Source organism: Populus euphratica, unplaced genomic scaffold (genome assembly GCF_000495115.2).
Source record: "Populus euphratica unplaced genomic scaffold, PopEup_1.0 scaffold52.1, whole genome shotgun sequence".
In the NCBI taxonomy this organism is placed as follows: domain Eukaryota; kingdom Viridiplantae; phylum Streptophyta; class Magnoliopsida; order Malpighiales; family Salicaceae; genus Populus; species Populus euphratica.
Genome location: NW_011499933.1, coordinates 384,524 through 403,561, shown reverse-complemented (window position 1 = coordinate 403,561; position 19,038 = coordinate 384,524). Strand labels below are relative to the sequence as shown.

Here is a 19,038-nt window from a genome sequence, read left to right as displayed (position 1 = left end):
GGATGGTCACAACATAATTTTGACAACTTTCATTTCTGCGCAAAATCAAACACCACTTTGAACCATGTGCTCTAATACCAATTGTTAGGAAATTCGACCAATGATGTTCTGATATTTGCTCATTGAAGGTCAAGCACATTGACACAATATTTAATGTGGTTCAACAAATCACCTACATCCATGGGAGAAGCTATTTCATTATGTAGGGAGAGTACAAGATTTACAACAATAGAGGAGGAGGAATCATTCACTCTTTTTTCAACTCTTAACCTTACTCTTTTCTTTCTTTGAAGTGTTGCAATGGCAGCTACTGCTTGCTGCCCTTGGCAGCACACTCTCTCCTATATTTCTCACCTCTTTGGCTCTACTTCCTCTCTTATTTTGCTCTCTCACATATGCCTCTATTTATAGGCATTTATGGAGGATCTTCTTGCTTTGTTGTCAATATTGGTGGCCACCAACTCCACCTCATTCAACAATGATGGCTGTCAATAGTTAATGGTTGGTGTTGTCTATTTGTTGCACATGAAATGACAACCAACCTAACATTTGTATGGTCAATGAGATGTTCTACAACAATGGAATGGGTTTTCTCCTCTCTTATTGGCTTGGAATAATAGTGGTGGACACCTATCAAGAATTTTATCAACAAAATCAGTGAATCCAGGTTCACTGCTTTGGTTTCTTAAGTAGACATGAAGAATGGTGTTCTCGTCTAGAGTCAATAACAGGATCCATATAGATTATGCTATTCAGTTTCTCAGAACAATCCATTTTGCAGCCTAGAGAAACTCACTAAATGAAATGTAAGCAGATGAAAGGCTAGATAACAAAGGGAAGAGGTTGCACTCAGCTGATCACAAGACCTTTTTTATTTCTTGAGTTTTTAATGAAAGAAAAAGGCTAGCTAACAGCTAGCGTTGACATGATTACATTTATTTTCCTTTTTTGATTTTTTGTTGCGATATCATTTCTTTTGCCTACTGGAAAGTTCTGCTTTAAAAAAGAAATTACAAAATTATTTGTTCTTCTTCAATGATCTCTACAATAATAGAATATAAATCTGCTATAGTTACTAACTAGTTTTGTTTTCTGACTTTAGAGCTTTTCTTTAGCTTTTGCTGAATGTCAGACTAGATATGAGATTTGTTTGAAGATATGGGAAAATTATTTAGTATCCAGGGGTCTCATAATGTACTTAGTTTTCTTCTGGAATCTGAGTTTCATATAACAAGTAGCTTTAATGATAGAGAATTTGATGTGATGGAACAACTAAGTTATTTTAAGATTCTTATTTACTTCCTCTGATTAAGTAATTTTTCTCAAAGTTCTGTTATGAATCATTTTATCTTTTTATATTATTAATTTTTTGATTTATTCTTATTTTATTTAGATTATTCATTGATGATTATAATGTTGTACACTCTGTTTATCAATTTTTAATGTAATTAAAAAATCATACCATCAAATTATTTATTTTAGATTTATTAATTTTTAGTTAATAAAATCTTATAGACATAATTGTATTATATTTCTAAGTTAAATTATATTTAAATTTTTATTTAAATTTTTCTATTATTTATTTCATTTTTATCTTAACTCTCTCATACTATTATTTACTACAGCTAGAATTATTTAAATAGTTTAAATCATTATTTTAGAATCTTAGGATCCAAAATTAAAATAAAAAAACCAGTTTTTGAGAACTTGGAAGCCGTTTCCCGAGTGCTAATAAATCCAGCAGTCGGCCACTCCGTGTCAACTTATAATCTTGGACTCCAATCATTCTCGGCCATTGATCATCAAATTAAAACGCCCTCTTCTGGACACTCTTAAACCATTACTGTATTCGGTCGGCCTCTCCCTCTCTCTATTAGAGAATACCATCCTTTTACATGTTCCTGCCATTCATCAGAAGAACAACTTACTTTTAATGCAGTTGGTTGCATCCCAGCATATTTCTTGAAAATATGAATCGATAAATCCCAGCATACAAACTCAAACAAAGATTCCCCCCCCTCCTTTTGCCCATCATTCATGACTGCTAGAGCAAAAAAAATTCAGTTCTTCTCTTCCGGGAAAAACAGGCAGAGAGAAAATAAACTGCCCTATACGATTTATATTTTAGTCCAGTATGCACGTCAGGATTAGTCAAATTAATATCTAAACATTATTCCTAACAGCTGTATAATGTTGCATGGATTTTTATCCTCTCTTTTTTATTTTTTTTGATGCAGGTCAATTCTTAATCATATCTTCACAGAATCACATGCATAGCTTGATTCGGGATCAGTCCCAAATTAATAAATGTCCATTGCGGTAGAAAATATTTTCCAAAAATTGGATGAGCAACGGGAACACACTTTGGTTAAAGGAGTTGCAATGATTAGGAAATTAATCCAGTCTTCTATCAGGTGACTGTTGAATAAAATGGTTTAATATTAACGGCGTGGAATCATTGATTTAATTAATCCAGTCAGCTTCTATTAGATTTGTTTTCCGACAATAATTGAATCTACCTTGGTTTTTTTTTTTCAAGGAATTTTACATTTTAATTATATCAAATTATTTACGTGAGTATATATATGAGATCCTTGATTCAAGGTATTTTATTTTTATTTTTCAAGTTAGTGTTCTTACAGCTTATACGGTGTTTTCCGGTTATCAAATTTCTATATTTTTATGATTCTTTTAAACATAATTGACATCGCAAGAATATCTTTTTCATGATGGTTAAAAATTAACTTAACCCATTGTGTAGCACTGATTATTTATCTAGTTTCTAATTAAAAAGAAATGAAGTTGACAAGATTCAAAACTATAGAGAATGAACCAATTGATAAATATTAAAAAATTATTCTAATCTAAAAACTTAAATTTTAAATTTTTTTATATTAATTCACTAATATATAAACAATTAAATGTGTTGATAATCAAATACCAACTCAATTGAAGAGGTTTCCATACCGCAAGGAACCATTTTACCAAGAATCCAAGCTAGTAGGTACTGAGCTTTTAAAAATAATTTTAACTCCACTCTTGATTATTCTCAATTTTTTTATTCTCGTTCTATTATTTATCATAGGGATTAAAATGACTTTATTTAATGTATTTCTTCTATTATATTAAAATCTCCAAAGTAACAAATTGTAAAATGGGTGTAAAATAATGTTTATTTATAATGTTTAAGTATTATTTATTTATTTATATTTTTACAGACTCAAAATTGAGTTGATAAATATCCAAATTTTATGATTAATTCACTCAATATAAATCATGGGTGTAAAATTGTTGGGGTACAAATTAAAGATAGTTTTTTCTCAACTTTAGATTTTTATTTCTCCATCTTCAATGCATAAAATCCAAATCTATTTATAAGAGATAAAAGAGGGATGTCTAGCCCTCACTTGTGCTAAATATTATCCCTCAAATTGAATTAGAAATATCACAAATGTTAATTCAAAATAGACATCATGACTTATTAGATTTGTGAGAAGAAAAAAATTGGTCGGGTTGACCAATTTTAGACAACCTCCATGGTGTTAGTTGGCTAGAATGAACCATGTTAAGATGTATTCACATGTCAAGTGATTATTTGGGTATATGTTTTGTCTAACTTGGTGGAGAAATGAAGCGTCAAATATCTTAGAAAGTAGGTCACTTGAGCAGTTTTTTTGGCTAAAAACCTGAAGAAGATGAATAGTTTTTTCAAAACAATGTTATTTTGGATTTTTTTATTATAGTCTTTTGATTTGAGATTTGTTCTTAATTACACCCCTGAGTGGCTTCAAATATTCAATTTTATATAAATAGACCCCTAACAAACTTCAATTTAAAACCCACATTTCAACACCTTTTTTAGTTTGGTCCTTAATTTTAGATTTTTTTAATTTTACCCTTAATTGACCATTATACTTTTAATTTCATCCCTAATTTCAATCAATTGGGTCCTTATTGTTTGGTATCTTTTGCTGATTGGTTCTTGATTATGAATTTCTTCTATTGAGCCCTTAACTGATTTCAAAACTTTGATTTTATTGCAATTTACCCTTGATTTAAATCAATTAACTTGTTAAAAATTAAATTAAATTTTCTAAAATTTGAATCTTCTCAATTAAGTCTAAATTGAGCTCCCAAACTTAATATTTCACCAATTAAGCATCTAATAAAATTAATTTGACTCATTTAAAGTATAATGAAGTCGTTACACTTAATTAAATCCTTCAATTGGATCCAAATTAATTCTTAAACATAATTAAACTTTAATTTGGCTCATGATTAAATCAAATTGGCCTATTAAAAATTTAACTATGTTCTTTGACTTAATTTTAATGCAAATTCATTCAATAATTATTTTATCTGATCTTGAATTTGCATTTTTTTCCTTTTTTGGACATAATGGTGTAAAATTAGATCTCAAATTTCCTTTAAAATTACAACTTGATTTTTATATATTTTTAAAATTCTCCTCAGCTTGCTTTTTTCATGTTGTCATCTTTTATTTTGTTTTCTTTGTGTTGTCATTCTTTATTTTGTTTTATATATATTTTTAAAAAAACAAGTGAATTTTGAGAAATAACCCATAATTGGGTTATGACACCAATCACCATAATGATGACCGAAAAATCTGGGCAGCATCTTTTTTGGTGAAACAAAAACTTAATTTTTAAGACATTACAACCCCAAAACACTTCACAAATATCCTTATAACACCCAAGAATAATTCCATCAACTCCAAGTACTCAAACAATAGCCAAAAAATTCAAAACCAAATCGAGTTAATTTTGATTTTCTCAATTTAGTTCTGATTTTTTATGTAAAATTAAGGCTCTAAACAACAATTATAAAGCTCCTCTCATATCTAGGATCTTGTGGACAACAATGAAACTTATTTTAATGATCGAAAATGGAGTGAATTGTGACTCTTTCTCTCATTGTTAGAATTTGACAACACTTATCTCTTTCATCTCTTTAATCTTGAACTGAAAAATAAAACAAATGAATTTGTATATCAAAATTGATTTTTTAAACATTTCAAGAGACCTAAATTGTTTGAGTGACATTATTTTTAAAGATGAAGGACCTAAGTGTATTTTGCTTGAAGTCTCCGGTACACCATCCTTGTATGGTGTCTTTTTCATTTTAGTCCTTATATTTTTTATTTCACTCTTGAGTAAGAAATCATGAGTTATTAGCATTTAATTACAATCAAATAGTACAAAATAAAACTTTGAGAATGTTTGAACAATACCCAACCATAGTAAATAATAAAAAAACCGATTTCCTTATAAATCCCTCATTTAGACACTAATTAAAACCTCACAGAAGAGGACAGCTTCATCACTGGATTTATGCCTCACCTCTCTCACAGAACAACTAATCATGACCTCTCATATTGTCTAGTCAAGTTTCATCTAGTTTTTACTCACTACAGGCATGCACACCAAAAGGGAATTTCAACGGTTATTGATTACCTCTGAAGTGAGGCATGCATTTACAGATGGTTTTTTTCTTATTGGGCAAGTGTAGTGGATTTACACATCATTTTATACTAGTAATGAGTCTCTGTGAAAAATTTGACAGCATTCAGGATCTCACTAGCTAGGTGTATTTATATACTATGCATCTCTCTCGTTAAAAAACAATTTATCCTGAAATTAATAAGAAACTTTTCAATATTAAGTTAGTATCTATAGAGAAGAAACAAATAATATATAGAAAAGAAAAGTATAGGTATGTTGTGTGCAATATCTCTGGATTTAGCCTATGTTTGGCTGTGAAGAAAAATGGTCCTTTCTCTACTAGGTGTATTTATATAATATATATCTCTCTCGTTAAAAAAGTTACTATCTTGGATAAAGTAATGTTGGTTCTAATTGGAAATCTGATCGTGAATAAAAATCATAGTCACAAGTTAATTGGCTATCAAACTGTGGTATTTCAATTTTTAGATTTTCAAAAGAATAATAATAAATAAATAAAATTTAATAATTGAATTAAAACAATACGAATAGAAAGTTTGAGAATTAATAAGGATAAAATTATAAATTTACAAGTCAATTTGGTCAAAGAATTAATAAGTTTAGAACCTTAACTAATATTATAATTAATTTAATTAATGAAATTAGAGGTTTAATTGAAGAAATATCAAAGTTTGGGGTTAATTTAGGTTGAAATTGTAAAAAAAATAAAGTTTAAGGACCAAAGTGAATAGGTGGTGATACCATGAAGGTTGATAGATTTTTCTAGGGATAATTTTGAAAGAATTAAAAGTTGAAAAGCCAATTAAGAATTGAATTGATTAAATTAAAAACCAGTGACTGTTTTGTAAATGGCACCAAAATCCAGGTGTTCAATTATAATTGATTTAGGGTTCAACTTCGGGGGAGCAAATTGAAAATAGCCATTTCAGTTGAAAACGACGTTGTTTCAAAGCAACTGTTCATTCACCTTCTTCATTCCACCGATTCAGCAAAAGCATTCGATTCACGTCTCCTACTAGCTGCCCACCTCGCCCCCACGATGCCATATTCAAATGCCAAGATGTCGTGACCAATAGTCTTGTAATGGCAGGACTGTGGGTCCCTGTTTCTTCTCAAAACAGAGACGATCATGCCTCATTATCTTGAGGCACGAACGCACAACATTCTCTAGCTTTATAAAAGCCAGAGAAAGGCTAGATGAGTGGGGGATTGAACAAGCGAGTAGAAGAGAACAAGAGTGGAGGAAAGAACAAAGAAAACCAGGAAAACAGAAAAAACAAAAAAACAAACAGAGACTTAGAAACGAAAAACAAAGACAGAAAAAAAAGACAATAGAGGATGAAGAAGAAAAACACAAAGGACAAACAAGAAACAGAGAGCAGAGGAGAAAGGTAGAAGGGGAGAGAACCGAGAGAGAATTAAAAGAAGTAAGACCAGAAGAGAAGCGCACGAAAAACAGAAGTGGAGGGAAGAAAGTAGCTTTGGCCAGCCAGTACACCTTCGCCATCGTCTTCGTCCCCAAGCACCAGAAAACATAGAGGACAAACAAGAAACAGAGAGCAGAGGAGAGAGGCAGAAGGGGAAAGAACCCAGAAAGAAAAGAAGCAAGACCAGAAGAGAAGCGAACGAAAAACAGAAGAGAAAGTAGCTTTGGCCAGCCAGTACACCTTCGCCATCATCTTCGTCCCCAAGCACCAGGTATGCTACGTTTTCCCTCCCCTTGCATTTAATTACCCTTTGACTGTATCAAGCGTGCGTGAACAATTTACGCATGCCTGCGGGTAAAAACTGTTTGGGTTACTGGTTTGGGCCAGTAATCAAACCAGATCAGCTGGCTGGGAGATTCATACTAAAAAATAGAGAATAGCTGAGGCCAGGCTGGGTTTGGGTCTCATGCCCATCCAACCCAACTTGTTTTGAGGTAAGCGTGTTTATATTTTTCTCATTTATTTCACTCATTTTGTTTTGGTATCTAGCCAAATAATTTTTTTAAAATATTAAAAAATTTCAAAAAAATCATGGATCCTTTTAAATTTATTTATGGGTATCTTGTGCTTTTTTTTTAATAATTTCATTATATATTTAATTTATAATTTTTTACTGTGAAATATAAATCTTGTATGTAATATATATATATATATATATATATATCTTTTTTTTATAAAAAATTACAATAAAAAATATATATGTTTTGCTTTCAATTCAAATTTTACAGGTTTATTTATTAGTATCTGAGTCAGGAATATTATGTTTTTTTGTGTTGCATAATATTTACCAATGTTAAAGTTAAAAGTATTTATATCTAAATATTTATTGGTACTGAAGTCAAAAATATTACAAACATGCTATTAGTAATATAATACAATTAATCTTTATCAATTTAAAATAAAATTAGTAACACAACTTACCTCAAATAAATTGTTTAAAGAATGATAATATAATTTTTTTTACATAATTAGTATCATATTTTAATTTTTTTATTAATCACTTAGAATTTCTAATAATTATAATATTAGATTACTTCTCTTTAAATTATACATTTTAACATGCCAAATATTCATTTTTTTCATAATTAAAGTTTTAAAGATTATTGTGATATAGATGCGATAAAAAACAGCTTTACTATTTACACTACAAAGAAGGTTATGTCTCGCTAAATTAACTCATAATTAAAAAAATAAAAATCCATAGGCCACAAGCTACGAAGCACGAAACCAAAAACAAAATGCCAATAATTAATATGAATATATGACAATTAGCTCTTTTGCCTATTGAAGGCAAGAGGCCCTTTAATTTCCTTAATTGAAGCATCATTTAATTTGTAGTTGATTTCTTGTGCTCTTGTCAGGTGTGAGTTCCGGTCGCCATTAGACTCTAAGCTCTAACGCAAAGTTACTGCGACCCCTTCTGGATGGCATCGGTTGATTTATGGCCTAACTGCAGTGGAACAAAAGCAATGTGTTAATTAATATATTGGGAGATGAGGGATAGGCTGAGTAGCCGAGAGAGAAATTAACACACACGTACAGCAGCAAGTACACTTTGCCGACAACAATCCTTTACATGATTATGGCAGGAACGACATTTCAACTCATGATCACCTGTAATTGCAATCGATGAGTTAGTTCGAGTTCATATTTACACTACATATGTGCACTTCTTTTGTGAGATGCCAAGGAACAATGCTTATTCCCTTTCTGCTTATAATTAAATATTTAAATTTAAAGATGTGGGTATAGTTGTTTTTTAAAATATTTTATTATTATTTTTTAAAAAATATTTTTAATATTAAAGTATCAAAATAATTTAAAAATACCACAAAAAATATTAATTTTATAACAAAAAATTAAAAATTGAAAAAACATAATTTATTTCAAACAATTCCAAAGTTTAATACCTGCCTAGAAAATTTCATCTTCAACTCGCAGCAACTAATTAATGGCAGAAAGTTAATACTAACACTACGCCCATCAATACCTAATGCATCAAGCCTTGGTCTTAATTCACAAATTCTTGTTAGCAAAAATTGCTAGGATTTATAAATGTTTTGTTTGGAAATGGGCATTTTATATTTCTTTATTTTTCTAAAAAAACTGAAGAGGACCAAAAGCTGTTTCCAACTTCTCAACTGTAATAGAAAATTTTGAAAAAAAGATGTTAAGAGAATAAGAATTAAAAGTGAAGTATCATATTTGAAGAAATTTTAATTGAAAATCGATTAAGTTGCTAATTTCAATTGTATTATATGTGATAAGGTTAGACCAAAATTTGATTCATACGTAAGTGTTATTGATCGAAACAGTTTTATTGAATTAAAACCAATTTTGTGAAAGTAAACACGACTAAACTTAAATAAAATCAACTAAGAAAAAATATTTTATGGATAATAGTAAATACTAATATAAATCAAAACATAATTTAAATTAAACATAATTATAAAAATAACCTAAAATTACTTATAAAAAATATAAAAAATATATTTATGGTTTTAAACGAGAAATGGAATAAAAAGGGAGGGAAATATACCAAAACAAAGAATTTTTCTCCTTCAAAATTTCTGTATCCCCTTACCTTTCCTCCACGAAATGAGGGTTAAATGTTAAACTCCTTGAAATGATTCTCTCTTTCTAAATTTGTCCCAAACATGAGGGATGAAAACTGAAAGTAGTAAAGTATTTCACCTCTCTTACCCTTATACCAAAATTAAGCTAAAAACCAAGGTTCTTGTTTGGTTCACTTTTTTTTTAATTTTAATGTAAAACTAAACGATAACTTTTATTTTCTATTTAAAAAAATAGAAACACAAAATACAAAAAAAAAAAATAATCAAGTAAAGGCATCCTAGAAGTCAAAACCTCAAGACCAGCAACGCTAACAGGAAGAGCAATAATTAAAGAGCCTGTTTGCTGACTACGTACAGAGATGATCTCATAAAAAATTTAAAAAAAAAAAAGATGTATACTTTTTGTAGCACTTTATATAAATGTATGTATAGCTCCTCCTTTTTTTTTAACATACATCAAACCAAGAGTTATTAAAATTCCAGCTATGATTTAATTATTTTTTGTTCAGAGATAATGATGTATAATTTGAGGTAGCTGTAAATGAAGAGGGAATCACTTCAGATATTTCACCAACTCAGATTTTATACATATGATCGTACCATTTGCTGTATCACCAGGCAATTGGGATGGCCGACTGGTAGATGCTGTAGACAATGTTGCTGGTGAAGAAGTTTTAGATGTTGCTGCTGTTAGCGGCCGCGTCAGTGATGATGGCTTTGTCGTTTCAAGTAGGCGAATGGTACCAAAACTAATTAGAAAACCTGCAGTATTACTCCAAGATGCTGAAGGGTCTGAAATATTAGTTGACGTTTTCGTTCCATTGTTTTTAAATGGTGAAGTTTGTGAAGATGAGAATATCTCTGGGGTTACTGATGGTTGAATTTGTGATGTTGGTGGCAGTGGCAGCAGCTGTTGTGAAGGTTGAGATGCATTGCTGTTCATCGACTCTTTGTTGAGAACCGTATCCCATAAGAATGGGAATACGTCTTCTTTTTCTCTCTGATGATCAGGGGTTACAGATGGTTGAACTTCTGATGTTGATGGCAGTGGCAGCAGCTGTTGTAAAGGTTGAGATGCATTGTTGTTCATCGACTCTTTGTTGTGAAACGTATCCCACAAGAATGGGCATACGTCTGCCTTTTCTCTCTGATGATCAGGGGTTAAAGATGGTTGAATTTCTGATGTTGATGGAAGTGGCAGCGGCTGTTGTGAAGGTTGAGATGCATTGTTGTTCATCGACTCTTTGTTGTGAAACGTATCCCATGAGAATGAGAATACATCTGCTTTTTCTCTTTGATGATCAGGGGTTACAGATGGTTGAATTTCTGATGTTGATGGCAGTGGCAGCAGCTGTTGTGAAGGTTGAGATGCGGTGTTGTTCATCGACTCTTTGTGATTACGCTTATCCCGGAAGGAATTGCGTGGAAGAGGAGAATCTTGTGGAGACTCGATAGCATAATTTTTATATGGAAGATTCCTATCAAGGTTATCATGGTACTGGGAAGATGGATTATTGTTACACAAATTTGTGTTAGGAGCGTAATTGACAGCACCCGTGCGCACCATTATGACCGCGTCCACGTCTCGATGGCTTTCTCCCTTCTCATCCCTGTAAAACAAGCCTCTTATAGTACAAACTTGAGAAAGATGGACTTCTTTTTTCTTTTTTCTTTTTTCTTTTTCCTTTTTCATTTACTGGGTCAAATGACCATTCCCTTAAAAAAGTTTTTTTTGGTAGAATTTAGTTCTTACCCAATGAGAAAATATAATTTTTAGAAATAAATTAATAAAAATCTCTCATGCATTTTAGTATACAACTTAAAAGGATATTATTAGAACGTGTAGTTTACAATAAAAAAATCATGGTAACTTTCTTCGTTTTTCTTCATTGCTCGTAACCTCATGGGAAACAATTAGTTCTAGTGATTTTTTCATGAAAACACTGTTGTTCCCTCTTTGGTTAGTACAAACAGTACTTATCAAAATTAATCTGACTTTAATCCGGTCATGAAGTCGGATTCTGGATTATACGGGTTGATTAAAGTCAACCCAAATCAAATAAAAATATTTAAAAAAATATATATGAAATTTTAATATTTTATATGAAAAATTAAAAAACAATAGATGTGATTTTTTTTCTCACATTATAAAAATAATATGTGATCTTTTTAAGTTAAAGTGTTTAAATTAAAAAAATTTATTCCATATTAAAAAAATATAACTTTTTTATTGTGAATATAAAATATATATATATATTAAAGTACTTCAAATTCTACATTCAAAAAATAATTTTTCTCTTGTAAATATAGAGTGTATATATATATATTAAAAAATTTCAAATCTTATATTAAAAAAATAAAATATTCTTCTAGTATTTATATAATGAACTTTGAAAAGGATTAATAACTCATTAAAAAGTATATAAAAAAGAGGTCTTTGGCTAGAAGAAAAAATACAATTAAAAAAAAAATTTACCTGGAATAAATATATTTGTTACACCATCCAAACAATTTATCAAAAGCAAATTCTTTTTTAATTATAATAGATTTACACTTGACTACTCAAAATCATTTGTTTTCTCAATTCTGGTTGCATCAATTACTCGTGTTGAATTTAAAATGTTTATTTTGATATAAACACTGAGTTATGATGAATTATACAATAAAAAAAATTGTTATAGAGGAAATTCAAGGGTTTTGACAATGCAAACTTTTAGATATATCAAAGTTTTAACAATGATAAAACAAATTTGAACTCTTGTTAAATACAAATTAAGGAAAAAAAAAAACAAATCTTCTGTCTTATATATCACAGACATATAAGATCCATATTTACTTGTCGAAGTTATTATAGATTGTCTAATGTTGTAGATCATGGTGTAAAACTTTCTATATATGTTTCTCAAATTCTTTATTTCTTTTAGAATAAATAAATGTCAACTAATATTAAAGGAGTTATTGATGACTTGAGTAATAGAGAGCTGACATTAAAAAATTACTTATGTAAAGGGACTTAATTAATTATTATACCAATAAACATCTTTAACACCCTTTTTTGATGGAAGTAAAAAAAAATATTGCATGATATATTTGTATTTAACAGTAATAGTCTACAAATTAAGTATATCTATAAAAAAATATAAACATAAAAAAAAAAACAAGTATGAGAGGCCCACAAATAAATCAATGAAGACCCCTTAATATTTTTAAAATTTTCTATTATCAAAAAGAGATTTGTTTGGTCAAATATCAAATTGGAATGGACATAAAAATTATGGTAAAGGCATAAGGATGCGTTTTGCCAAGCACATCCTTAGCAAACACAATTTGAGCAGGTTAGGCCTTAAAGCCCAGACCCTACCCACTCTTTTTTTTTTCCTTTTGGGCTAAATCTAGCCTAGCCATGTGGGGTGGGCTAGACCCAGCCAAACTAACCTGGTTACTGGTTCAAACTAGTAACCCGATTGGTATTTTTTTTTTTGCGAGTGTGCGCTAGCTCCTTGCTCACTCTTGTTATAGAAAAGGGGTAGTTAAAAGTGAAAAGGAGGGGACAAAATGACTTAGTTGTTGTTGGACTGTTGTTGCCAACTTCTTAAGTGAAGATTGATGCAGGTGCTCATTGTTGGGAAAATTAGTATTATTCCTTCTGTATTTTTTTCCTCCCTCTGGTGCATGCACCAAGATCTGTATTTATAGTGTTAGAGTTTTTTTGCATGTGAGAAATAAAGTTTCAATCAAACTCATTCTCTTTTTTAAAGTTTGAATTTGATTAAGAATCAAATTTGAAAGCAGATAACTATTAATCTTAAAGATAAGGATTATCTTAAATATAGAGATTATCTTGAAGATAGGATAGAATGATAAAAGTACATTGTAGTCCTTAATTTCTATATAAGTTAATAAATCATATTTTTTATCAAAATAAATCTCTAATCTTTTAATTTTACATTTCAAACCCTATAAAATTAAATTAAAAGGTTAATGGGCCAAAATTAGGTTACAACAACCTTAGTGCCACTTATTTGTTTGTGAATCCTATTTTTTATGCTCACACAAAACATGTTGAGGTTTATTATCATTTTGTTTAAGATAAAATTATGAAGAAGAAGATTCAAATTTGTTTTATTTCCTTTTAGGATCAACTTGTAGATGTCTTTACTAAGTCACTTCCTACTGCTTCGCATTTCAAGCTTTGAGTTGATCCTCCACCCTCGGCTTGAGGGGACATATTATGGAATGTACCTATATAGAAAATATTATAGACATACTATGTAGGAAGTATTGTAGTCATGTTTTTGTGTTGCAATCTCTATCATTACTATTGTATATTGCTTTACACATAAATATAGAAAAGGTTAGCTAACCAATGGGTTAAGCCTCCCAATTATTCTCAACGATTGTCAATTCCTCTTTTCTATGATTTTTCTCATAATATAAAACCAAACAAACTTCTCTTCACTCGCTAGGAGTCCAACCAAAGGGTCCATAATTGAAATAAAATTAGTTTTTCTTCAACTTTACTTTGTCCTTATTGTTCCTTAAAATATCATATTTGATTCATGAAAACAAAAACCTTGTAATTTGATCATATTATTGATGCACACAAAAACTAAAAATAATAGACAAACATTAAACACAAAAATTTAATAAGCAGAAGGAGTTATAGATATGAACTTTAAATTCATAACTTTATTCTCTTTATCATAACCTATTTTTGGTTATTATCTCAAATTTTTCTTTCAAAATAAAAATAAAATAATAATAATAACAAGAAGATTGGCAACTTGGTAAAAACAAGTTGGGGGGGATTTTAAATATATGAAAAAATCAAGCTGAAATTTTTTGATGAAGTTGGGCTTTGATCATACATTGTTGTACTAAAAACTAAGGCGACAATACATATTCAAAATCAAATTAAATAATTATTAGATGTAATTAAGTTCAATGGCATAAATAGATTTTTAATATACCAATTTGATTTAATCATAGAAAGAAAACAAAAGGTTTAATTATATTTAAAAATTAATTTGGGTCTAATTAAAAGATTTAATTAGATGCAAGAACTTAAGTATACTTTAAATGAGTCAAATTAATTTTATTATGGACTTAATTGGTGAAACATTAATTTTGGGAGCCTAATTTGAATTCAATTGAGAAGACTAAAATTTTAGAGGACCAAACATAATTTTTACAAAGTTAATTGATTGTAATCAGGGGTAAATTTACAAGAAAATCAAAGTTTAATGTCAATTGAGAGCTAAATTAAAAAAATATTCAGCCAAGATTTTTTATTTTAAAAAGCGCTAAACTTCAAGGATCTAATTCGGTTAAAGATCGGGGTGAAATTAAAGATAAATGAAAGTTTAATAGTAAAAAAATAGTTAATTTGCATAAATCCAAACAATCATAATATAAAAAAAAAGACATTGAAATTCAGGGTTGGTATTAAAGTTCGGCAAGTGCAAAATGACATGAAATTAAAAGTTTAAAGTCAATTAGGAATGTAATTAAAAGAAATCAACTGTTTTAGGACTAAATTGAACTTCAATTCCTAAATTAAAACCTTTAAAGCCAAAATGACATTGTTATTTAAGCTTAATCCAACATCGAATAAAAAGTTCTAGTTTTTTTAAGTTATTATTATGATTTAGAGTGATCATATCACCTTTAAGACCTAAATATTTTTTATTGATTTATAAATATAATTGTTATGCTATTGAAATAATCTGTTTGACGTAAATTTTTATCTAATTATGATAGATCCACCCTTAACCACTCAGGATTATCTATCATTGAAGACCGATTGCATCAATTACTCATGTAGAATTGAAATTGTTTGTTTTGATATAAAAACTTAGTTATGATTTATTATACAATTAAAAAAAAAGGTTCTTAGAGAGGAAATGCAAGAGTGTTGACAGTGCAAAACTACTTGTTCGTTAGATATATCAAAGCTTTAACAATGATAAAAACGACTTTAAACTCTTGTTAAATGCAAATTAAGGAAAAACAAAAAAAAAAATCCTTTGTCTTATATATCATAAACATATAAGATCCATATTTACTTGTCGGAGTTATTATAGATTTTAATTTAATGTTGTAGATCATTGTGTAAAAGTTTCTATATATGTTTCTCAAATTCTTTATTTCTTCTAAACTAAATAAATGTCAGCTAATATTAAAGGAGTTATTGATGACTTTAGTAATAGAGGGCTGACATTAAAAAATTACTTATGTAGAGGGACTTAATTAACTATTATACCAATAAAGGGACTGATTAAAATATGTTTTAATAGTTCAGGGACAAATGACATCTTTAACACCCTTTATTCATCTTTTGAATCTTATTATTATTATTTTTTTGAGACCCTTGCTTTATATAAAAGCGTGGAGTAAACTTCTCCTTGTGTGGAATTCTTCCCCAACTTTATAACCTTGTCAAGAAATTTTATGGTATTTCAATTCTAATTATTAATAGATATTTACAATATAATAGAGATAGAGAGATAGATACACATAAAAAGGGACATGTATACGGAAATTAAAAAATATTTTTTAATAAATGAGAGAATTTATATTATTTTTTAGTAAAACCGAGCATGATTTTCTCTTTCTATTTGATCCATCTCTTTTATAACTATTAGTGACAACATAATTGACAACATGTTGTCAACCAATCCTTTCCAGTATTTTCTTCTTTTAACCTCTACTTTCCTGGTGAGATTGAGAGAACCAACAGCTGCGCTAGCCACCTCACTTTTTGCTAGCTAGTTTACAGCAACGGGGTGAGAAAGTGGCCTCAGCATATTATTCCAAGTTCCGAGCTTGTTCATCCTGCAATCGTGCAGCTGTATTGGTTATTCCCGCCACTCTTTCTTCAATGCTTGATGTACTCTGTGATTTTCTGATTGAAGTTGCTGGCTTAGAGATTATTTACCAGGTTCTATTTTCATATCTAACTAAGAATAATTAGCCGTTCTTGTGCGTTTCTGTTCGAGTTTCTTGTTTCTTCTTAACCGGCTTGTTCCTTTTTAACTTTTTCGTTTGTAATATTTATATTTCTGAATTATCAAAGAAGATTTCTCTATTAAACACACAAAATTGTGGTTAGAAATCTAAAATTAAGTTCATTCTTTTCCAGGATTTCAATTTTTAAGAAATGGCGGGAGCAAATCCAACTGATCAACAAGAAGGCGGTGGTCAATGGCTGATTAACATCAAAACGCGCTTTGCAGACTTAACTTCACTGTCCACAGGTTGGAGCATTTGCAAGGTTCCATGTAAGCTTCGGGATATGAATGCTGGTGCATACAATCCTCAAATTATCTCCATTGGTCCTCTTCACCATGGAACAGACAATGTGCTGGACATGGAGGAATACAAATGGCACTATGCTCTATCCTTGCTTGAACGAACACATAATGCAGTAAAGACATTAGATGAATGTGGTGAGACCATTCTAATAAATCATGACGCAATTGTTCGAGCATATTACCCAGGGTCAATCAAATATAACAGAACTATTCTTGCTCAAATGTTATTATTCGATGGTTTCTTTATCCTTGAACTTTTTTTAAGGTTTTCCAATGATGATGCGAAAAGGCAATATGATCCCATCTTCACGACTTCTTGGATGATCTCAACCCTCCAACGTGACTTGGCGTTGCTAGAAAATCAGATTCCAATTTTTGTTCTTACGGAACTGTACAAAAATATAGTGAGGCATACTGCTACTGCTCAACCGCGGCTCGAGGAGCTGGCTCTTCGTTTCTTCAGACCAGAGTTGAATACCAATGAAGGAGTAGGTGCCGGAATCAGATGTAGGAATTTATGTCATTTGCTTGATCTCTTACACAGAAGCTACCTACCCTCTTCTCTGAGAGTAGAATTTCTAAGCGGCGGGGCCGGCCCATGGAAACTAATATCTTGTGCAACAGAACTTTGTGCGGCTGGAATCAAGTTCCAAAAGGATACAACAAAACATCAACTGGATTTGAGTTTCGAAAATGGTGTTTTCAAAATCCCACCATTGCAAATCCACGACTCAACAGATTCACTCTTCCGGAACCTCATAGCTTTTGAGCAAAGCATGCCAGATTGTGGACAATACATGACGTCTTATGCATTATTTATGGATCGTCTTGTTGATACATCAAGTGATGTCGAATTGCTTGCGAAAAAGAGAATCATACAAAATGATTTAGGTGGCTATGAAGATGTTACAGATCTGTTTAACAACATCTGCAAGCAGGTAGTTGTGCGAGAATTTTATTTTACCCAATTATGCGAACAAGTGGATGCGTACTATAACAAAAGCTGGCATGGATACAAGGCATCTTTGAAACAAGACTATTTCAAAAACCCATGGACAATTATATCTTTCATTGCTGCGATTCTACTTCTCTCGCTTACTACATTGCAAACCATGTACTCAGTGTTTTCCTATTATCATAACTAGCTAGCTGATCTAGTTGCATGCAAGTATGGCTAATTCGTGGCCAGCTCCGCGTTGTACTCCTTTTGGTTTCTCCTTCTGAACTTCAAATTTTTTTCATTAGCCTCTTCTCTGTGTGTGGTGTTCGTTAGCCTTGTTTTTAAGTTTCAATGAAATATTTTTACCCAAGAAATATTAAATCCAAGTGGTAGATTTCACTTTCTTTTCCTTAATTATTATGTATTTATCTAAGGGGCTCCTTCGATATTCTTGTTAATATATACGTACGTCGTCTTATGGCAGAAAAATCAATGATCAACATGGTGAGTCTAGTCAACCTAACCACCGTAGTTACCAAGAATTTTTTATTTTATGGTTACATTTTAATATTAAGATTGGTTTTTAATTGAATTAAAGTTAACTAAGATAATTAAATAAGTCAATTGACATTGTATTTAGTGTTGCTAATAGTAATAATTAAAGTAGCAAAGTAATGATATTGATGAATATTGTGATATGTTAAAAAATAATTTTATTCATGAATTCAATGAAAAGAATTTCCTTAGACACTAGAAATAAAGGAAGAAAATACTTTTCATAAAATAAAAAACCTATTTTAACTCTAAAATTTCATGCTACTGTTGTCATGTATATCAAACTCGTGATATGGTAAAATATAAATAAATTGTCTACTATGGCTCGAATATCATGTAAAATTTGACAATTGGGTTTTTGTTTCATCCAATAAAAACTTAAGGCTTGTTATGATTTTTTTGGAAGTATCATGAGCATCTAATAGAAAGGGTTTTCATTTTTTTAAATGAATGATTTAAATATCTATTCATTCTAAGAGCTGATTACAGAATTAATTATTTAGTTCTTTCAATTCATAGATATGGATAAGATCTAGATTTTATAACATATAAAGATATAGATTTTTTTTCATATGGATACATTTGGATCATTTGATTTTTTTCTTTTATATTAATTTATATAACTGAATTCATTCAGCATAGGATATGTTCACTAAAACTTTCATACACTTGCATTCTATATTT

The 19,038-nt window shown here is 30.1% G+C and overlaps 2 protein-coding genes across 2 annotated transcripts; one reads left to right on the top strand and one right to left on the bottom strand.

The window, feature by feature from the left end:
- Positions 1 to 8,199: 8,199 nt before the first annotated feature.
- Positions 8,200 to 10,531, bottom strand: LOC105136227 (uncharacterized). Its single transcript, XM_011041475.1, has 3 exons — positions 10,147 to 10,531; positions 8,511 to 8,584; positions 8,200 to 8,420 (listed from the first exon to the last, which is right to left on the bottom strand). The coding sequence occupies exons 1-3, from the start codon at positions 10,487 to 10,489 to the stop codon at positions 8,376 to 8,378; spliced, it is 462 nt and encodes a 153-aa protein (XP_011039777.1). The 5' UTR covers positions 10,490 to 10,531; the 3' UTR covers positions 8,200 to 8,375.
- A 6,549-nt stretch (positions 10,532 to 17,080) lies between these two features.
- LOC105136300 (UPF0481 protein At3g47200-like) lies at positions 17,081 to 18,004 on the top strand. The gene has a single exon (XM_011041589.1). The coding sequence runs from the start codon at positions 17,081 to 17,083 to the stop codon at positions 18,002 to 18,004; it is 924 nt and encodes a 307-aa protein (XP_011039891.1).
- Positions 18,005 to 19,038: the final 1,034 nt, after the last annotated feature.